Source organism: Stegostoma tigrinum, chromosome 6, assembly GCF_030684315.1.
Source record: "Stegostoma tigrinum isolate sSteTig4 chromosome 6, sSteTig4.hap1, whole genome shotgun sequence".
Lineage (NCBI taxonomy): Eukaryota > Metazoa > Chordata > Chondrichthyes > Orectolobiformes > Stegostomatidae > Stegostoma > Stegostoma tigrinum.
In genome coordinates this window covers 47,297,476-47,316,554 of record NC_081359.1, presented here as the reverse complement: position 1 = coordinate 47,316,554, position 19,079 = coordinate 47,297,476, and the positions used below count along the sequence as shown (strand labels likewise).

The window sequence follows — 19,079 nt, the reverse complement described above, 5'->3', positions numbered from 1 at the left end:
TAAAGAAAGTCTTCTGAGATCTAGTTCATTTACTGTTTCATCAAATGTAAGTTCAAGCTATCTCTGCTCTTATACCTTAATATGTTTTGTCACTTTAGGAATATTGTAATGAATTTAGATTTATTTACTCATTTGTGACATGTCCTAAGCATAGGAATATGTAAGTACAGCGAAAGTGCGCAAAGACAGCATTCACTGGTGCCCACTGGCTACAAAAAACAAGAACCAAAGATTTTGACAGAGCCAAAACGTAAGCAAGATAAAAAGAACAGTCTCATCTCCACAAAGGTGCAGGTGCTGCTGCAATCACTAAGACACGCAGGAGGCCGCCGCTCTTGCTACCATGCAAAAAAGGCCTGTTCTTGCTGTCGACTGCTGCTGCTTTACCAGCCTGCTCCTGGCGCTGATTGCTGCTACTTTAAGGGCCCACTGTCGCTGCTGACTGCCACTGCCTCACTAGCCTGCTCTCACTGCTGTACAGGCGCGCTCTCGATCCAACGCCATCACACGGGCCCACACTCAAGCCGCTATTGCTACAGGACATTGCCTGTGCGTTCGGCTTCTGCCACACAGCTCCCAGTCGCAACCCAACTCCTTAGGCTGGTAATTAAAAAAGGGCAGGGGAGGATGGGAGATAGAATTACTGCAGAGTGGAGAGAGAAGAAGATGAAGAGAAAAAAAAAGGAAAAGGACAGGGATCTAGTGAGCAGAATGGAGCTCCAAATGGACCTATTTAACCTGTTACATTTTGCAAGAATTGTCATAAAACGAACACATAATGTGAATAAGATTATTTTTGTTCCAATAATTTAAAATACTTTGAAATTGTATTTGATGTATTCAAATGAATATTATAGTGCAAATAATGTGATTTTTCTACATAATAGATCAATATTTTTAAATAAATGAAATGTTTGAGACAGTTATGTTGTTGAACAGAGTTATGAAAATGCTGTCTTTGTACCAAATTGGGCAGAACTTCTATAACACGTCAACTCCAATTCACATTCCTCAACATAGGTATGTCATTTCTTTGATTATAGTTCTAATTTTCTGAAAAATTTTGTAATTATTCCTACTTTGTGATATACAGTGAATTACTGATATTCAAAACCAATTTTCTTTTCTTGGTTAAAAATAGCCAATAATGCTATTTTTAGTCATTTTAGTCATGGTAGTAGGGAGCTTTGGTATCACTTTAAAAGGCACATTTTGTGAAGCTTTCATAAAGCAGTGATCAGGACATTACACAGGGATACCAATTAAAAGGGAAAACCAGTAGCATTCTGCTTTAGAGTATAATGTTATGGACCAGACCAAATCCCTTCAAAACAAATCAAGGACACAGCCTAGACTCTAAATTTTATTTAAAGGCATTCCAGAAGTGGTTTGATTGGTCAAACTGTTACGCTATAAGCAAAACATACTTTATTCTTGCACTGCCACTAAAATACAAACAGTAAAAGAAGAATTGATGCGGCTTTAACTCTATTGAAATAATTAACAAAATACTACATGATTTAACTACTACTCATTAACTGTTGCAATAGAGCAGCACCCCATGAATACCCCCTTGGCAAAGGTAAATTCAGCAAAACAGATTTCCCTCACTAACTGTCTTCTCCAGCCCAGAACAAGGAATGCCAACAGAGTGAATCTAGCAGCATAGAGAGCACTTGAGCTTTTGCAACAACAAAGAGAGAGTCGTACATAGCAGCTTCAACTCCGAAACACTAACTTCAACAACAGTTGAAAGAAAAACTAAAGCCCTGGGTCTGTGTGAGGCTGTGTCTACCCGCTTGTGCATCATTTGTCTAATTAAAGAAAATACAAAGTTATTTGCTTTCCATGGAGCCGACACCACAGTACCAAATTCACAAACTCCTCTTCAAGAGAAATAGGACGGCACCAAATCCCTTTTAAAAGCACATCTTATTACAGTAGTTCTAATTACTTGGAAAGTGAATACTGATGGGGTGGGGGAGTGCATTTCCATGGGGAATGCACCATGAATGATTATTGATATTTATCTGTGAGGCTTTGTTTAAATTTTAAAGCAGGCAGGTTCACTGCGATTGGTTATAGCATTTCCCCAAGAAGGAAGCCAGCAAATGACTATTAGCTATTTGGTTGAGCTGAAACAGGCATATTGCAACCATTGTTCTTTCTGCCTGAAAAACAGGAGGCTATATATTAATATATGTAGTCTCCAGTATTTGTAAGTGTTCCACACTGTGAGCCTGACTGACAATCTTAAATTAGTTGCCACTTGAATTTTTTGTGCACTAATGTTTATCGAGATTATAAAGGAAGATATCTGAAAAATAGCCAAACAGAATCAACCTGCCTAGTTTAAAATTTAAACAGAGCCTTGCAATTAACGAGATAACAAGATGTAGAGCTGGATGAACACAGCAGGCCAAGCAGCATTGGAGGAGCAGGAAAGCTGATGTTTCAGACCTGTTATCCATCATTAATTGGTTCACTCTTGGCGGTGCCTCTACAAATCAAAATCTAATTGCTAACCAATCAACATTCTCCTCACATGTGGTAGAATGGTACTATTCCCTTTGAACTGGTATTCTTGCTAATGGTCCTGATGAATACACAACAGATCTTCAATAAATTGTCATTTTCAGCAGTCATATTTCTCTTGAAGTTTATCACTGTTGTTTTAACACTTTGCCCTTAGCTGTTTTGAAAAAATCAACTTAATTAGCAGGAATGCCAATAAATCAGCTAATATTAGTGCATCTGTAATAATCTTTTTGCATTTACTAAGCAACAATAATCTATTTATCTGGTATAAGCCATGAAAATATAATGAATGCACATATTGACTGTAAGAAATTGTAATGCCTTCAAACAGCAAATTGAGATGATCGGTAAACCTAATTTACTGCTTCAGTTTTGAAGAGTTGCTGTATCAAAGCAGAAAGGAAAAACAACTTCCATCAGTCAGAACTGTAGCTTGCGTCTCCATAAGCTATTAATGAAATCTGAGGCAATGTAACAATATTTGTTAACTATATTTTGATTGTATTGGGAACTGACAATGATGAATAAATAATCTGCAGACAGGAATTGAGTCATAGCTTCTAAAGGGTGAGTAACATGTCAGCCAGGTATGATTACAGCATTGGAAATAGGCAATCATTATATTGCAAAAATAGAGGATGGAGTCTTAGAGGGGTCTGAACATCATAGATTATGATGAGAGATGTAGCAAAATCATACAGATGTTTAGGAAAGCCTATCTTGACATCAGGAAAAGCATGCTGCCTGTTTTAAATAGGTTTTGGTTATTGAGGCATGAGCCTTGCTAGGCAGGTTGCCTATTAAGGGGGGATTATTGCTTGTTATTGACCTTAATAACTGCAGACTAATTTCATTACTATGTAGATTTCTGTTGTACCGAGCGTAAACTGCATGGCAAGAAATCACAAGTGGGCACCTAGTAATTTCAACTGACTGTTTTCTCCAAACAATCTCCATTTTGGACACAAGGCACCAATATTACAGGTTATGATGCATGGGGAGTGGTGACATGCACCCATGTCTACAGATATTGGCACCTGACTTGTGCCAGCCTCTTAGAACCCTCATGACTCATCGCCAGTCCACTTGCAGGATGCCTCCAAACTTCTGTGCTGCACCTTGGGATGCAATGACAAGCATCTCTGGGCTGTTTGCCTTTTTTCTCAGTGCTGACTCACTTTAAACTCACCTGGATGCTTCCCGCATTGTCTTGCCTTGCCTTTTTGCATCTTGCCTTGCGTTTTTGCATCTTGCCCCTCAGCCAGAGATACCAGGCTCATAGTGCTGCTGTAATGCTATGCTCGTTGGTACACACAGAAAACCAGGAGACTTTTCATTGTTGTCAGCAGTCCTCAGTCGTAGCAAGGGAAATAGCCTTCAGTTAGGTGGTCCCATTACAGTAAGTCAAGGGCAGCCTCTGATCCAGTCCAAATTATGGTTAATTAGCTGCTTAAGGTGGATAGCATCAGGGTACTGTCCTCGTGAGGGGTGAGGAGCTGAATGTCAGGCAGCCCACCATTTGTCTAGACTTCTTGTGGTCTATTTTGGGCTGTTTTCTTCCTGGGATGAGAGAGAGGCAGATATAATGGGCAATTGAAGTAAGTGGCAGAGCTGTTTCATTGCAGAAGGGAATGTGTCTGGAATGAATAGGTAGTGTACCGGGCATGTTAGTGATGTCAGGGTTTAGGGTGGGTGAGATCAAATGAGGGAAAATGTTACAGACAATAAAAGTAGTAGAGCATGAAGTGGACGTGAGTACAGTAGCAGAGAGAGAATATCATATAATTCCCACAGCGTGGAAGTAGGCTATTTGGCCCATTGAATCCACATCAACCCTCTGAAGAGTATGTCTCACAGCTAGTTCACCTAAACTACACATCCCTGGACACTATGGGCATTTTGGAACAACAAGTCCACCTAATCTGCACATCTTTGGACTGTGAGAGAAAACTGGAGCACCCAGAGAAAACACATGCAGGCACAGGGAGATGTCCACAGAGCTGCCTGAGTGGAATTGAATCTGAATTCCTGGTGCAATGAGGCAGCAACACTAACCACTGAGGCACTGTGCCATCCCAGGTAGCACTGAAGCTGGGAGTGGAGAAAATAATAGACCTTTTTCCTACATTGCTGTGCATTGCTCCAGATGGCTGATGTTGTGGCTGCCGTTGCTGTCCGGGGGAAGATGCCTTACTTCTCCACCACTTTTCCAGCAGGACCTCCAAGTCCCTGCCACAAAATGAGGTGCAAATTTTCCTTTCTCTGCCATGTGCAGGCCAAATATCAAGAGTGGTGCAAGGTAGCCTCAGACTAAGTATACTTAGTTAGGGGGCAAAGCTGGCTTTAAAGTTGGTATCAGTGCCAGGTATTTTGATCCATTCCGTAATATCTGGTGAGTTTTTCTAGGTTAAGTTTTAGATTGGGGTTATAATGAAATCTGAGTGATGCTGTTCGACTGGCATGGGTAGTTAACAAGGCAAGTTTGCTAAGATGGGTAAGAAAGCCTGCTGTTTCATTCACTCGCCCAAAACCCTGCCAGTGTTGTACCATGGCTGAAGTGTGTGCTATGCAACAAATATGATAATATGTTACAAATATGTTATCTCCATTGACACCAATAACTTGTTTAAAAATAGTTTTGAATTCCAAATTTTAAGATATCTGTGGCAACAGATGAATTATAATCAATATCATCTAAACATTGTTTGGCAGGCAGCAAAGATTTAGAAAAGCTAATTGTTATGAATATCTTAATGTAACTAATAACCACACGCTGCCTACATATATGCACATAATTGTTGTCTTTTCAAGAAATAATCCAAAATCATTCTCAGCTTCCAATTGGTTCATTTCTCTGCATTTTGCTGAGTCATAGCATCAATAACAACCTCTATCCTCTCCCTTGTCCTTCTGCTATCTTCTGACTCAAATTTCAGCAGCAAGTCCACTCTGGTGATTTCTTCTGTCAGTCTCTCCAGGGCACAACTTTCAACATTGTTAAAGTGCAAGGGTTCCTTTTCTTCAGCTGATGGACAAGCTTCCTTAAGCATTCTGCATGGAAGTTAACAATGAAAACAGCCTTTTCCCTGTTTGGACTGTCACAGCTGCTGTTTTCCTTCCCTCTCTGTTCCTGTTGAGTCTCTTAGAGAGACTTATGTTGCACATTAGTAGTTAGAGTAATTCTTAGTGATTGTTGTCTGATCACAAAGTTAAATCGAATGTTGGGCATTTTGTTCTGGGTTTTGCAAGTTTGAGCCGTGGTCATGTTACATGGAGCCTTGGATTTGATTTGGTTTGTTAGTCAAACAGATACAGTTCACTTGGCCTATTGTACCTAAAATCACAGCAGCACTTTAATTCATATCATATTTTACCAATTCATAATTGTCAGTTGAGTTGGATCTAATTGTACATGGCATGATTAGTAAGTTTGTGGATGATACAAAATTAGGAGGTATTGTTGATAGTGAGGAGGGTTATCAAAAATTACAGAGGGATTGTGATCGGATGGTGAAGTGGGCTAGGGATTGACAAATGCAGTTCAATACAGGTAAGTGTGATGTACTGCACTTTGGAAAGTGAAACCAAGATAGGACTTATGCGGTAAATGGTAAGGTCCTGAGGAGAGTAAAGTACATAGTTAAAAGAGATGTCTCAGTCAGACAGGTTGGCAAAGAAGGCATTTAGCATGCTGGCCTTCATTGGTCGAGACACTGAGCACACGAGTTTGGATATTATGTTAGAGTTGTATAAGTTGTTGGTAAGGCTGCTCTTGGAATATTGTGTACAGTTTTGGTCACCCCGTCATAAGAAGGACTAGTTAAACTAGAACACAAATAGAAGTTGCTGGAAGTTTAGCAGGTTTGGCAGCATGTGAAGAAAAAGAATCAGATGCTGCTGAGTTTCCAGTAATTTCTGTTTTTGTTCTTGATTTGTAGCATCTGCAGTTCTTTCAGTTTATATTTGGTTAAACTGTAAAGTGTGCAGAAAAGATTTACGAGGATGTTGCCAGTGCTAGTAGGCCTGAGTTATAGGGAGAGGTTGGCCATGATAGGACTTTATTCCTAGGAACATAGGAGAATGAAGAGTTACCTTGTTGAGGTGTATAAAAACATGAGGGGCATAGATAGGATGAATGCATAAAGTCTTTTTTTTCCCAGGGATGGGGAATTGAAAACTAGAGCGCATAGGTTTAAGGTGAGAGGGGAAAGATTTAAGAAGGGCCGAAGGGGCAACTTCTTCATGCAGAAAGTCATGCATGTATGGAAAGGGCTGCCAGGGAAAGTGGTTGATGCAGATACAACAGCTACATTGAAAAAAACATTTGGATAGGTACATGGATGGTAAGGATTTAGAGGGATATGGACCAAATGTGGACAGTTGGAACTAGCTGCATGGGCACCATGGTCAGCATGGACCAGTTTGGGCCTGAGGGGCTGTTTCCATGCTGTGTTACTCAATTACTCTGACTGTATGAGGGCACAGAGCTACTCACTTACAGGTGCTAGAAATCCCATATATTCTCACACACAGCCCTATCCTTTGCAGACAGAAAGACCAGCACCATCGCACATCCACCTTTTTCATCTGAACCAGAGCTTGAAGATGGCCATTTCCTGGTGCATTCTCTGTGACAATATCTTTACTAATCAGAGTCCACTTGTTAATCAGTCAGTGCCCTGTGCTCATGCACTGTAAATTGTTCCCTAGTTTGTCCTGATGAATGCAAGTTGGAAAAATTTGACTGCTGTCTTTTTTTGGCAATACTCAAATTGTGTAAGATTATGTAGTCATGAATTTCAAGAGATGGTTTAAAATATATCCACCATTACCATCTTATAAGACTTCAAATTTGTAGCCAAAGCATCTTTGGCAGCACCTCCCAAAACTGCAGTACTGGGAAGGACACTCTATATGAGGATGTCATTGCCTTCTTCATTTCCAAGTTATGTTGACTCGCTCAGGATGTATATTACTGCTACTCTGTTGCTAGTTCACAGTTGTGAAACCCACTAACAACAGCATTGTGAATGTACCTTTGTCTTATCTATTAAATTCAGCTTAGTGTTTTTCAATGGACAGAATTACATAGGAGGAAGAGGGATGTAGGGAAGAGATTGGTGAGGTGACCACTCAGTGGATGTGTTGGACAGAAAAGTTGCAGAATCAACCAATTTTAGGTGCTTCTGGTAATGAAACAATGATAATTACATCAAAAAGCCTTTGAGAGAATGTTGAGAAGGACACAGTAGGGATCATTTGGAATATTCAAGAAAAATTCAACCTGAGATTGGTGATTAATCAGAACATTAGCAAGAAAAGTTACCATATCATCAATTGAGCATAATTTGCAGTTTATTAAGATCATTGATTAACTCTTTCATCAACATCACCATTTTGCCTTAGCCTCATATTCCTTGATACCATTACTGACCATAAATATATTTGTTTAATTTTTTAACATTCTTACCAACAGAGCAGCCGCAGTCCTCCAGTAGAGAATTATAAATATTCACCACCCTCTGGGTGAGGAAATTTCCCTTCCTAATCCTAAATAGATGACCTGTCATCCTGAGGTGATAATTCCCAGTGCTGTGGGAAGAGACCAGAGAGGTGAAGAAGTCTTTGCACTCAAGAACAGAAACAGAGGTGTAAGTAGTGGACTTGGGCCTTGAAGCATCAAAACTATTAACGGCCACAAAAGGAAATACATAGTAGAGATTAGGTGGAACATAAATAAAGTCGGCTGAGAAGACAATGTAAAATACTATGAAGCTATGATCTGAAAATTTGAAATCAGATATCAAAAATACCTGCATGGAGTCAGCTAGCTGGGAGGTAATGGTGTAGTGGTAATGTCACAAAGGCACCAGGCTAATGCTGTAAGTCCGAATCCCATCATGGCACCTGGATGGATTTTAAATGCAATTACTCTCGAATTGTAAGGTAGTCTCAGTAATGGTGGCTATGAAACTAAAATCAGTTGTCATAAAGGCCCATCTGATGCACCAATGCCCTTCTTGAAATAACCTTAGTCAACTGTACCTAGTCTGCCCTACACTGCTCTCCATGCTGGTCTTGCCAGTGATGCCAACAACTCAAGAAAGAATAAATAAAATGCTGTGTCCTTTTAACTTCAGATTTACTTATGGTGCAAGACTACATCTAGGAAATAAGTAGGGCAAATTATCAATGGTAGCATTGGAGAAAGTTATTCCTGTAGAAATAGAGAGCAAAGGAAAAAATAGGCAATTGATCTTGTGTCAGGAAAGACTAATCTTGGAGTTAAGTGGAACTGTATAGTGGACTCAAGTGTTGCTGAGGTGGGACCCATTGCACCAGCAAAACGTTGGTGTAGTGTAAGTGAAACTCATTAACCAACAGCTCCAAAAGCCAATGAGAGTCCATGGGACCACGGTAAAGTGGCCTAAGGATTGTCTGTAAGGTGGTTAGGAACAAACATTATTGGAAGGATCATAATATGGTTCAAAGAAAACTTCAAAGGCAGTTGAGGAATTTTAAAGGATGAGTGGAAATTGAGTGGTCACAGTCAGCAGTCACAGAAGGTAAATTGCAATAAAACTGTGTGTGTTTAGTCCTTGGGAGTTGTATTCACGGCAGTATGAAACTAGCAGGAACAAATCACAACTAGTCCAGAGAAGAGTGAAATATCTCAGAAGCAGGAACTGAGTCTAGAAGAGGTATATAGACAGCTAGTAGAAAATAGGTAGTCCAATTGAAATCAGTTTCAGTCAATAGAAAATTTGCAGTCCTTTAATTATTTATCAAGTTCTTGAATCTATGTTCTGCTCATCCAATGCCTCATCGACCAATATTTGATTTCTCTTCTTCTTCCATCCTGAAATCACCAGAATTGGAATTCATCTCAGTTTGGTTGTATTTGGAAAGTGCCTAAATACTCAACAGCCATGTATTTACATTTTAGGTGTTTTTCTAATTCCAGGTTGATTTTATGGCCAGGCTTTTCTACTTCAGTCTTGAGATATGAGACCAAGATCCTGTTGTCTGTTGACATAAGCCACAAAATTCTACGCAATGAAACTGTATTAGACTTCATGATTGAGCTGTACAACAGAGTTGGTGACCAGCATTTCAGTGATACCTGTATGAAAGAATTAGTGGGATTCGTTGTCCTTACAAGGTAAACAAACAATCTGGGACAGCTACAATTGCTGGTCAGCATATAATTGCTTATTGTCATCTTTTGTTGTGATTACTGGTCATAACAACAAAGATGAAAATATTTTCAACATTGAAAAAAATTATAATCAGCAAAACAAAAGTCAAAACTAAACAGTATTTGAAATCTTTAAAGTTAATGGTGGACCAGGCTGTTCACTTATTTGATGAAATTGTAATTAATAATTCCAGCTAATGCTGCAACATTCTATTTAACTTCATTAGTTAACATTGTGCAGTTAAAGGTTCTGAGTTAGAAGTTTTATTTGTCTTTTTGTTCATGCAATTTTGTAAATTCTGTTTGCTTTTTCTGTGTTATATTCTGAAAAAGAAGCTCAGTGGATGTTTCACCTATAAAAATATAATGATACTAAAAGTATAATTCTTCAAAATTGAGTAACTGCCGTTGTATTTTCATGTATTTTGTTTCAAATTATTTGTTGTAAAACAACTAGCAGTAATGTCACAGGATCACAGACAACCTTACACAATGTGCTTGCACATGAGGCTTAGAGGTACAAGAAAGAAGGTTAATTGAGAACATGCCATTGACCAGTTGTTAATGAACTGCTTTTAGGCCAAGTCAATTGAATGGTCTTTGAAAGGCTGTAATACAATCTCAAATCAAAATATTAGTATTCTTCAACATCTTTTTCATTTTCTTTTCATTCCATTATTGACGATGAATTGATCTTGTAGCAATACAGAAATTTGGATTGTTTGCTGTTGGGCTCAGTTGCCTGCATGGTAAAGATTCAAGACAATTTCAGTTCTCTCGGTCTAACAACATTGTTACAGAAACATTGCTACATTGTTCTTACTGTTATGGACCAGAACAGATTCCCTCAATATATATTGAGAAGATAGCCTGGATCCCAACTTATTCTTATTTTTAAATTGATCAAGCTATCAGGCTTGAAGTGACACACACTTTATCCTTACACATCTGTAACAACACAAACAAACAAAGAAGAATTGGAATAACTTAACTCTTTTGGAAGACCCAACAGAATAATAATATTTAACAAGTAAACAGCAACTGTCCCAATGTAGTAACATCCTGTAAACACACTCTTGACAAAGACAAAATCAGTTAAATAGATTGTCTCATATACAATACCCCCAGTCTGGGAAGAAAAAACATCAAGAAAAAGCTATGTGTATGAGAAAGAGCACACATGTGTTTTACTGTAGCAGGGAGAAATCCTTAGAATCCCTACAGTGTGGAAACAGGCCCTTCAGCCCAACAAGTCCACACCAACTCTCAGAGCAGCCCACCAGACCCATCCCTCTAATCTACACATCCCTGAACCCCACAGACAATCCACGCAACCTGCACATCTTTGGACCAGGGAGGGAAACCCACACAGGCACGAGGAGAATGTGCAAACTCCATACAGACAGTTGCCTGAGGACAGAATTGAACCCAGGCCCCTGGTGTTGTGAGGCAGCAGTACTAACCACTGAGCCACTGAAGCTTTTTAGCAACTTCTAAACCCTAAAATCTGCTGAAAGTTAAACAAAAATCTACACATCTACATTGGTTCTGTGGGAGCTTGACCACATCCCTTCATGCTGCTTCTATTGTTCCAACATTTTTTAAAGAAAACTCCAAGGCCTCACAGGCTGTTTACGTTATTGGTTGGGAACAGACCACTCTCTACCTTTAACTGAACTTCTCTTCATTTTAAATAAAACCAGGACAAAATACATCTTTTAAAGCCCTGGCCCTGTCATGTTACCACACATGAATATTGACTTTCCATTTAGCTTAAGTGTTAATGGAGATGTAGAAGACTGAGTCCCCTACCCACTTTAAGGATGTGTCTTGACCTTGGCATTTGACTCTGCGTTGAACTATTCAAAGACTTGGAGTTCTGCTGCAGTTTTGCATGGCCAGTGTCCTGAATTTAGTCAGTTGAAGAAATGCAGAATTGTAAACTTAAAATAGCCATCGTTTAGAATATCTAAATATGAAAGAAAACCTTCTGCCCTTCTTAACGGCACTGAATTTCAGTACGACCAAATCCCCTCTGTGTTCAACTTTGCTCAAGTATAAGTAAAACGTGTTGTTTTCTCTCAGTTGTAGCTATAGTAATTATAATAGGTAAACTCATTTTCGTACAGATGTACGCTCAATGGTAGCTCAATGGAAATGCAAAAGTATAAGGGCTATTTGGGAGCAGCTACACATTTATTGAATTATCCAGCAAAGCTTATCTAGCTTGAAGAAAAATCTAGGTTTCATTTTTATGTGAGGTTTTTACATTACTTTGCTGTTTGTTTCTCTTAGATACAATAACAAGACATATCGCATCAATGACATTGACTGGTCTGTGAAACCTACCAACAAATTCAAAAAAGCAGATGGAACTGAAATCACCTATGTTGATTATTATTCACAGGTGGGGAAGTTGAGCCATAATTAAAGTAAAATACATTTTCTGAACAGCAAGGTCAGTGAACTTGTTAGTACAAGATTAAAAATATAATACAAAGGAATATATTGTGCATATATGAGGAAGTTACGTGAATCTTACTGGTAGTAGAATTTGCCAGCATGTTGTATGATATTATCAAGGCCCATTACAGCTTTATTGTAGTTGATAATATGTGCTAGTTCAAATTCAGCACAAGAGAAGGAAATTTACCAGAAGAAGGAACAGTAGTGGATAAAAGTTGAACAAAGTGGCTATCATTTGTAATTAATTTATTCTGCAGATAGCTATTTTGACCAGGCAAAGTTCATTTGAAAATGAAAATACTTGGTGCTGGACAAAGGTACAACCGTTTAATGTACATTTTTTCCATTATCGGATTATTTGCATTATTCATTATTTCTGGTCCAGTTTTGGCTGTCAGAAGGAGCTAGACTAATTATGAAAAAGCAGAGAATTGTGCTTCAGATGGAAAATAAAGGAAAGTGCCATTTAAAATTTAATTGAAAAGAGACCAAAAGTATTGGAAGAGGAAAATAGATCATATTTTTCATTAGTCTTCATTCAAGAATGGCTGATACTCAGGGTTGTGAGTTTCTGCCATGATTATCATGTGACTGCATGGACCATATCTTGATTCACAGATCGTTGGGCCCATAGTGCAAGATGTGTCGCAAGGTAGTAGAATTCAGAATGCAGGATTTAGAAAAATAAATGGAAACAGACAAAATAGGAACAGGAGTATGCCATTCAACCCTTTGAGCTTGCCTTACAATTCAATAACTGATCATTCAACTTAGTATCCCGTACCTGCTTTCACCCTATCCCCTCTGATACCTTTAGCACTAAGAACTGTATCTAATTAAGACGGCTAGAAGGGGACATGAGATATCTTCAGCAAAAATGGTTAAGGAAAATCCCAAAGCCCTTTATTCATATATAAAGAGCAAGAGGGTAACTAGAGAAAGGATTGGCCCACTGAAGGACAAAGAAGGAAAGTTATGTGTCAAGACAGAGAAAATGGGTGATATTCTTAACACGTACTTTGCATAATGGATGTTGATGTTAGGGATAGATGTTTCATTACTCTAGGTCAAGTTGGCATAAGGAGGGAGGAAGCATTGGGTATCCTAAAAGGCATTAAGGTGGACAAGCCCCCAGGTCTGGATGGGATCTATCCCAGGTTACTGAAGGAAGTGAGAGAGGAAATAGCCGGGGCCTTAACAGATATCGTTGCAGCATCCTTAAACATGGGTGAGGTCCTGGAGGACTGGAGAATTGCTAATGTTGTCCCCTTATTTAAGAAGGATCGCAGGGATAATCCAGGTAACTATTGACCAGTGAGCCTGACGTCAGTGGTAGGGAAGCAGCTGGAGAAGATACTGAGGGATAGGATCTATTCCCATTTGGAAGAAAATGGACTTATCAGTGATAGACAACATGGTTTTGTGCAGGGAAGGTCATGTCTTACCAACTTAATAGAATTCTTTGAGGACGTGACAAAGTTGATTGATGAGGGAAAGGCTGTAGATGTCATATATATGGACTTCAGTAAGGCGTTTGATAAGGTTCCCCGTGGCAGGCTGATAGAGAAAGTGAAGTCGCATGGGGTCTAGGGTGTGCTAGTTAGATGGATAAAAAACTGGCTAGGCAACAGGAGACAGAGAGTAGTAGTGGAAGGGGGTTTCTGAAATTGGAGATCTGTGACCAGTGGTGTTCCACAGGGATCTGTGCTGGGACCACTGTTGTTTGTGATATATGTAAATGATTTGGAGGAAGGTATTGGTGGTCTGATTAGCAAATTTGCAAATGACACTAAGATTGGTGGAGTAGCAGATAGTGAAGGAGACTGTCAGAGATTACAGCAGAATATAGATAGATTGGAGAGTTGAGCAGATAAATAGCAGATGGAGTTCAATCAAGGCAAATGCGAGGTGATGCATTTTGGAAGATCTAATTCACGAGCAAGCTGTACAGTAAATGGAAAAGTCTTGGGGAAAATTAATGTTCAGAGAGATCTGAGTGTTCAGGTCGATTTTTCCCTGAAGGTGGCAACGCAGGTCAATAGAGTGGTCAAGAAGGCATACGGCATGCTTTCCTTCATCGGACAGGGCATTGAGCACAAGAGTTGGCAGGTCATGTTACAGTTGTATAGGACTTTGGCTCGGCAACATTTAGTGTACTGCTTACAGTTCTGGTTGCCACATTACCAAAAGGATGTGGATGCTTTGGAGAGGGTGCAGAGGAAATTCACCAGGATGTTGCCTGGTATGGAGGGCGCTAGCTGTGAAGAAAGGTTGAGTAGGTTAGGATTACTTTCATTAGAAAGACGGAGATTGAGGGGGGACCTGATTAAGGTCTACAAAATCATGAGGGATATAGACAGGTGGATAGCAAGAAGCTTTTTTCCCCAGAGTGGGGGACACAATTACTAGGGATCATGAGTTCAAAGTGAAAGGAGGAAAGTTTATGGGAGATATGTGCGGAAAGTTCTTTACACAGAGTGGGGTAGGTGCCTGGAACGTGTTGCCAACGGAGGTGATAGACGTAGACACGATAGTGTCTTTTAAGATGTATCTGGACAGGTACATGGATGGGCAGGGAGCAAAAGGTTACAGACCCTTAGAAAATAGGTGACAGGTTTAGACAGAGGACCTCCATCAGCACAGGCTTGGAGGGCCGAAGGACCTGTTCCTGTGCTGTAATTTTCTTTGTTCTTTGTTCTAATCCTTCTGGGAAACATTCTAAATTTTGGCCTCATCTACTTTCTGTGGCAAAAAATTCCACTGGCTGAACACTGTCTGGGTGAAGAAATTCATTGTCATCACAGTTCCAGATGGCCTACCCTGTATGTGTAAACTGTGAACATTGGTTCTGGAATCCTCTGTCATCAGAAACATCCTTCCTGCATTTATGCTGCCTCCTTTGTTTCTTCTATTTTCCGGCTGTGTTGTCACTCTACCTCAGCATTAAGGTCTTTGTTCTCAAAGCATAGTGCGGCTTAATGAACAAGTTACTGCAATTTTCAACAATTGGTATCAAGCTCCTTGCACCCGAGAACTTGAGACTGACTTTGAACTTTTTTTTGTCTTTTCCTGGAATGCTGACTGTTGGAGAATTGAGAAAACAATTGGGTAGAGTGAGACACTTTTTAGTCACCTGGATGCTATCCCCACTCCATTGCAGTTGTTTTTGCAGGAGTTATGCCTGAATGCTTGCAGTGCTGGCTTCATGAAATTCATTAAGATTTATCTGAATGTCCCTTCATTGAATCTGGAAAATGCAGCTGAGACATTGCTGGTGGAATTTGTATGCGGTTATCATATATCACTGATTCACATTTCAGATCTCACTGCAGTACAGGAGCATGAGATGACAACTACTGTGCACATTGCTATTTTGTTGACTTGCAGAGGCCTTTGTTGCCAGTCACTAGTTACACAGTTTTTAAGGCTAAGGCAGCACAGCTGATGCAGTGGTGGATCACCTAGTCAATGATGGCCATTTGATTTAGGTTGCTGATGAGGTGTGGGAAATGCTCAACGTATTCTAGGGACACTTCTTCAACATATATGGGCGTTGGAACCTTTGAGTGAAATATTTGCATGCATGTATGTTTTGTTTGGCAAATTTCAGAAGAGACTGAGTTTCTAGTATGCAGAGGTGATGAGATTGAGAGTGGCTTCAAATCTGATGTAGAGCAGGCAACGATATTGCTGTCATCCAGAAACTGTAGGTCATGTATATCTGTGTTGGTTAGTTTAGTTTTGGCATAGAGGCAGCAGTTAGAATTTTCCTTCTAGACAATTGAAGTGCTTTCACAAAAGGGCAATTGATATTTAATGAGGTGAATATTTACCATCAGGTAGATTGTAAATAGTGCGTGGCCATCATATAATCTTGTTTGACAATGGTCTGGACTTTGAAAGTACCTCTTTCATAACTCCTGCTCGAACCAGTTGCGGTAATATCATCACATAGCAATTTTACAAGATTGTGATAAAGTTTCTTGGGCATCCACATCGCCGGAGGGCAATCCCTAGAGTCTCCAAGATATGGTATCTTCTAATTTGACTGTTGCATTATTGAAAGACTGTTCAGTTAGCTTTACTGACTCATGCATGCTGTTCTGGTCCACATGCATCTCTCCATGTGTTTCCAATATTCTCAAGCTAAACTATAGTCTTCTGCCTCATTCTCCACATTCCTACAGTTGCTCTTATTTCTAATTGTACCATACTGCTAATGTCCAGTGAGAAGCAAGGTCATGACACTCCAGAGTGTCAAGATCACTCCAGAGTTCTAAACTTCTTACGAGGAAAGGCAGAGGGACTTGAGGCTGTTTTCATGAGAGAGAAGAAGGTTGAGAGGTGACTTAATTGAACATATAAAATAATCAGAGGGTTAGATAGGGTGGATAGGGAGAGCCTTTTTCCTAGGATGGTGAAGGCGAGCACGAGGGGGCATAGCTTTAAATTGAGGGGTGAAAGATATAGGACAGAGGTCAGAGGTAGTTTCTTTACTCAGAGAGTAGTAAGGGAATGGAATGCTTTGCCTGCGATGGTAGTAGTTTTGCCAACTTTAGGTACATTTAAGTCGTCATTGGATAAGCATATGGACGTACATGGAATAATGTAGGTTAGATGGGCTTCAGATCGGTATGACAGGTCGGCACAACATCGAGGGCCGAAGAGCCTGTACTGTGCTGTAATGTTCTATGTTCTTACAACATTTCCAGTTTTCTTTTAGACTTTCTGGCCATAAAAGGTGTAATCTTAAGGCAATCTGGGCAACATGGGCTATGGCAAGATGTGTGTCAGAATTAGGTGACGAGTGCGATGAGACCCATCTCAACAATGGGAGTAACTTGAGCAATGTTTTATGATTTTGACAAGTGGTGTGGTGGCAGTCTCATTGGGCACAAGCACGTTGAAGGTGATTAACACTACTAAATGCCTTGCTAATGGCACAACTCACCTCACTAATATTTAATCTCCCATCTTAACAAACTTGCCAAACAAACTTGATGTTGGAAAAACTTAACGAAGGTGCCAGAATGTGTGCCTAGCTGATTCAGCTCACCACTTTGTCCATGCTCGATGTTGGACACTGGGCAACAACATCTCAGTATATGATCCACTGGGCAGGCACCTTTACATTCATGAGCATTGGCATCCAGCAACTGACAACCCATTGCAACCATCATGGCACCTCTCTGATACAGTGACAGGCTGTTTAGGAAGCACAGCCTTGCTGTGCAGAGCACACTGGCTATTAGCATTGAAAAGACTATGACAGGGATACTTTGTACACACAGACAGATATATGGAATGAATATTTGGATGTTAGAGATCCTGCACCTCAGGACTACATGCTTGCCATCTTAGATTTTGCTCACATAGAGCCTACTTCCACACTCTCAAAATCCTTGTCTTGCCATGTTTGTTATGTACTGGTGCTTCAGTCAGAGATTGTTTATCATCCACTTGTCATTTTTGCTAGTAGCGAACTGTCTAGTGAAGTTGGGGGCAGCATCCTTGTAAATGGCTCTCCAAGACAACAAACTAACACCTACCACATGTTCTAGCAACCCATATAGCAGACATACTGCATATGTTTTCAACCAATTGGCCATCTTGAAATTGTTGGGTACAATCTTCAGCACAATCAGGGGAGGGGTGTGCTGTTGGTCATGGTGTGTAGTAGGGGCTTCAACCAAGTCAGTCATTGACCTTGGGATGTCCACAGTCAGGGGAACACCTCAGTAGTTGGCCTTGTTTGGCCAGTATTAGCAGTCATGGCAGTTGCATGCTGTCAATTAAGGGATTGTGAAAAAAGCACAGGCAGTGTAGTGGCTCAGTGCTGCCTCACAGTGCCAGGGTCCTGGATTCAGTCCCACCCTCAGGCCACTCTCTGTGTGGAATTTATATTTTCTCCCCGTATCTGTGTGGGACCCTGCCTGATTGTCAGGTTTCCTCCCACAGTCTAAAGATGTGCAAGTTAGGTGGATTGGCCATGCTAAATTGCCCATAGTATTCAGGGATATGTAGGTTAGATGTGTTAGCCATGGTAAATGCAGGGGGATGGGGTTGGGGATGTGTCTGGGTAGGATGCTTTTCGGAGGGCTAGTGTGGACTTCTTGGACAAATGGCCTGTTTCCACACTGTAGGGAATCTAAGGAAGCTGTTGGGGTTGGTCAGTCATGTATAGTAGCTGTTCTTCAAAGTCATTCACAGGCCATGGATGAATACAGTCCTGGGTGTCCAACCGTTCATCAGTCTTGCAGGAGGCTTAATACGAAAATCTTTAGAGGTAACAAAGGGCTTCGTTACAGAAGGGGAAGGGGAATGGTGGGACGAGCAGAAATAGAGACATTTGTAGAAATGGGGATAAGGACAGACAGGCGAAGCTAATGTGAATGGGGGACTGAGGAACAGCATCAGAGGGAATAGTAGGCTACAAAAAGGGGAGATTATTGACCGTGACCACTACAGCTTCCAAAGGAGGACTATAGATGAGCAGGGTAGCATCATCAAAGTGCCAGGGTTCATGGGCAGAAAGCACAGTTGTAGGTGAAGTTCATTGTGTTGGGTCTGTACTTAGGCAGAATAGTTTGAAACGGACTGTTGGGTTAGTATGTGGTAGAAGGATTGGGAATATTGGGGCAAGGTGGGTTACCTGTTGACTGTGCAGAAGTGCTGAAGGTAGCCACTGCAGTTTACATTCCCAACCATCACTTTGTCTGCTCTGGAGATGAAGTACTAATAGAAAATGGCTGAAACAACACCAAACATGGGTGGAGTGTCAGTTGGTTGAGAAAAGGCACAGGATCCACTTTGCTTGATTCCGTAATATTATAGTGATAAGAACATGAAGCAGACATTTGCGAAGTGCAGATAACAC

The 19,079-nt window shown here is 40.4% G+C and overlaps 1 protein-coding gene across 1 annotated transcript in view; it reads left to right on the top strand.

Moving 5' to 3' along the window:
- The window catches only part of LOC125453245 (piwi-like protein 4), a 127,933-nt gene that overhangs the window by 24,706 nt on the left and 84,148 nt on the right, over positions 1-19,079 (top strand). Inside the window, exons 6-8 of the mRNA XM_059646964.1 lie at positions 940-1,020; positions 9,503-9,700; positions 12,032-12,143. Of these exons, the coding sequence (XP_059502947.1) occupies positions 940-1,020; positions 9,503-9,700; positions 12,032-12,143 (391 nt within the window). The remainder of the gene's footprint in view (positions 1-939; positions 1,021-9,502; positions 9,701-12,031; positions 12,144-19,079) is intronic.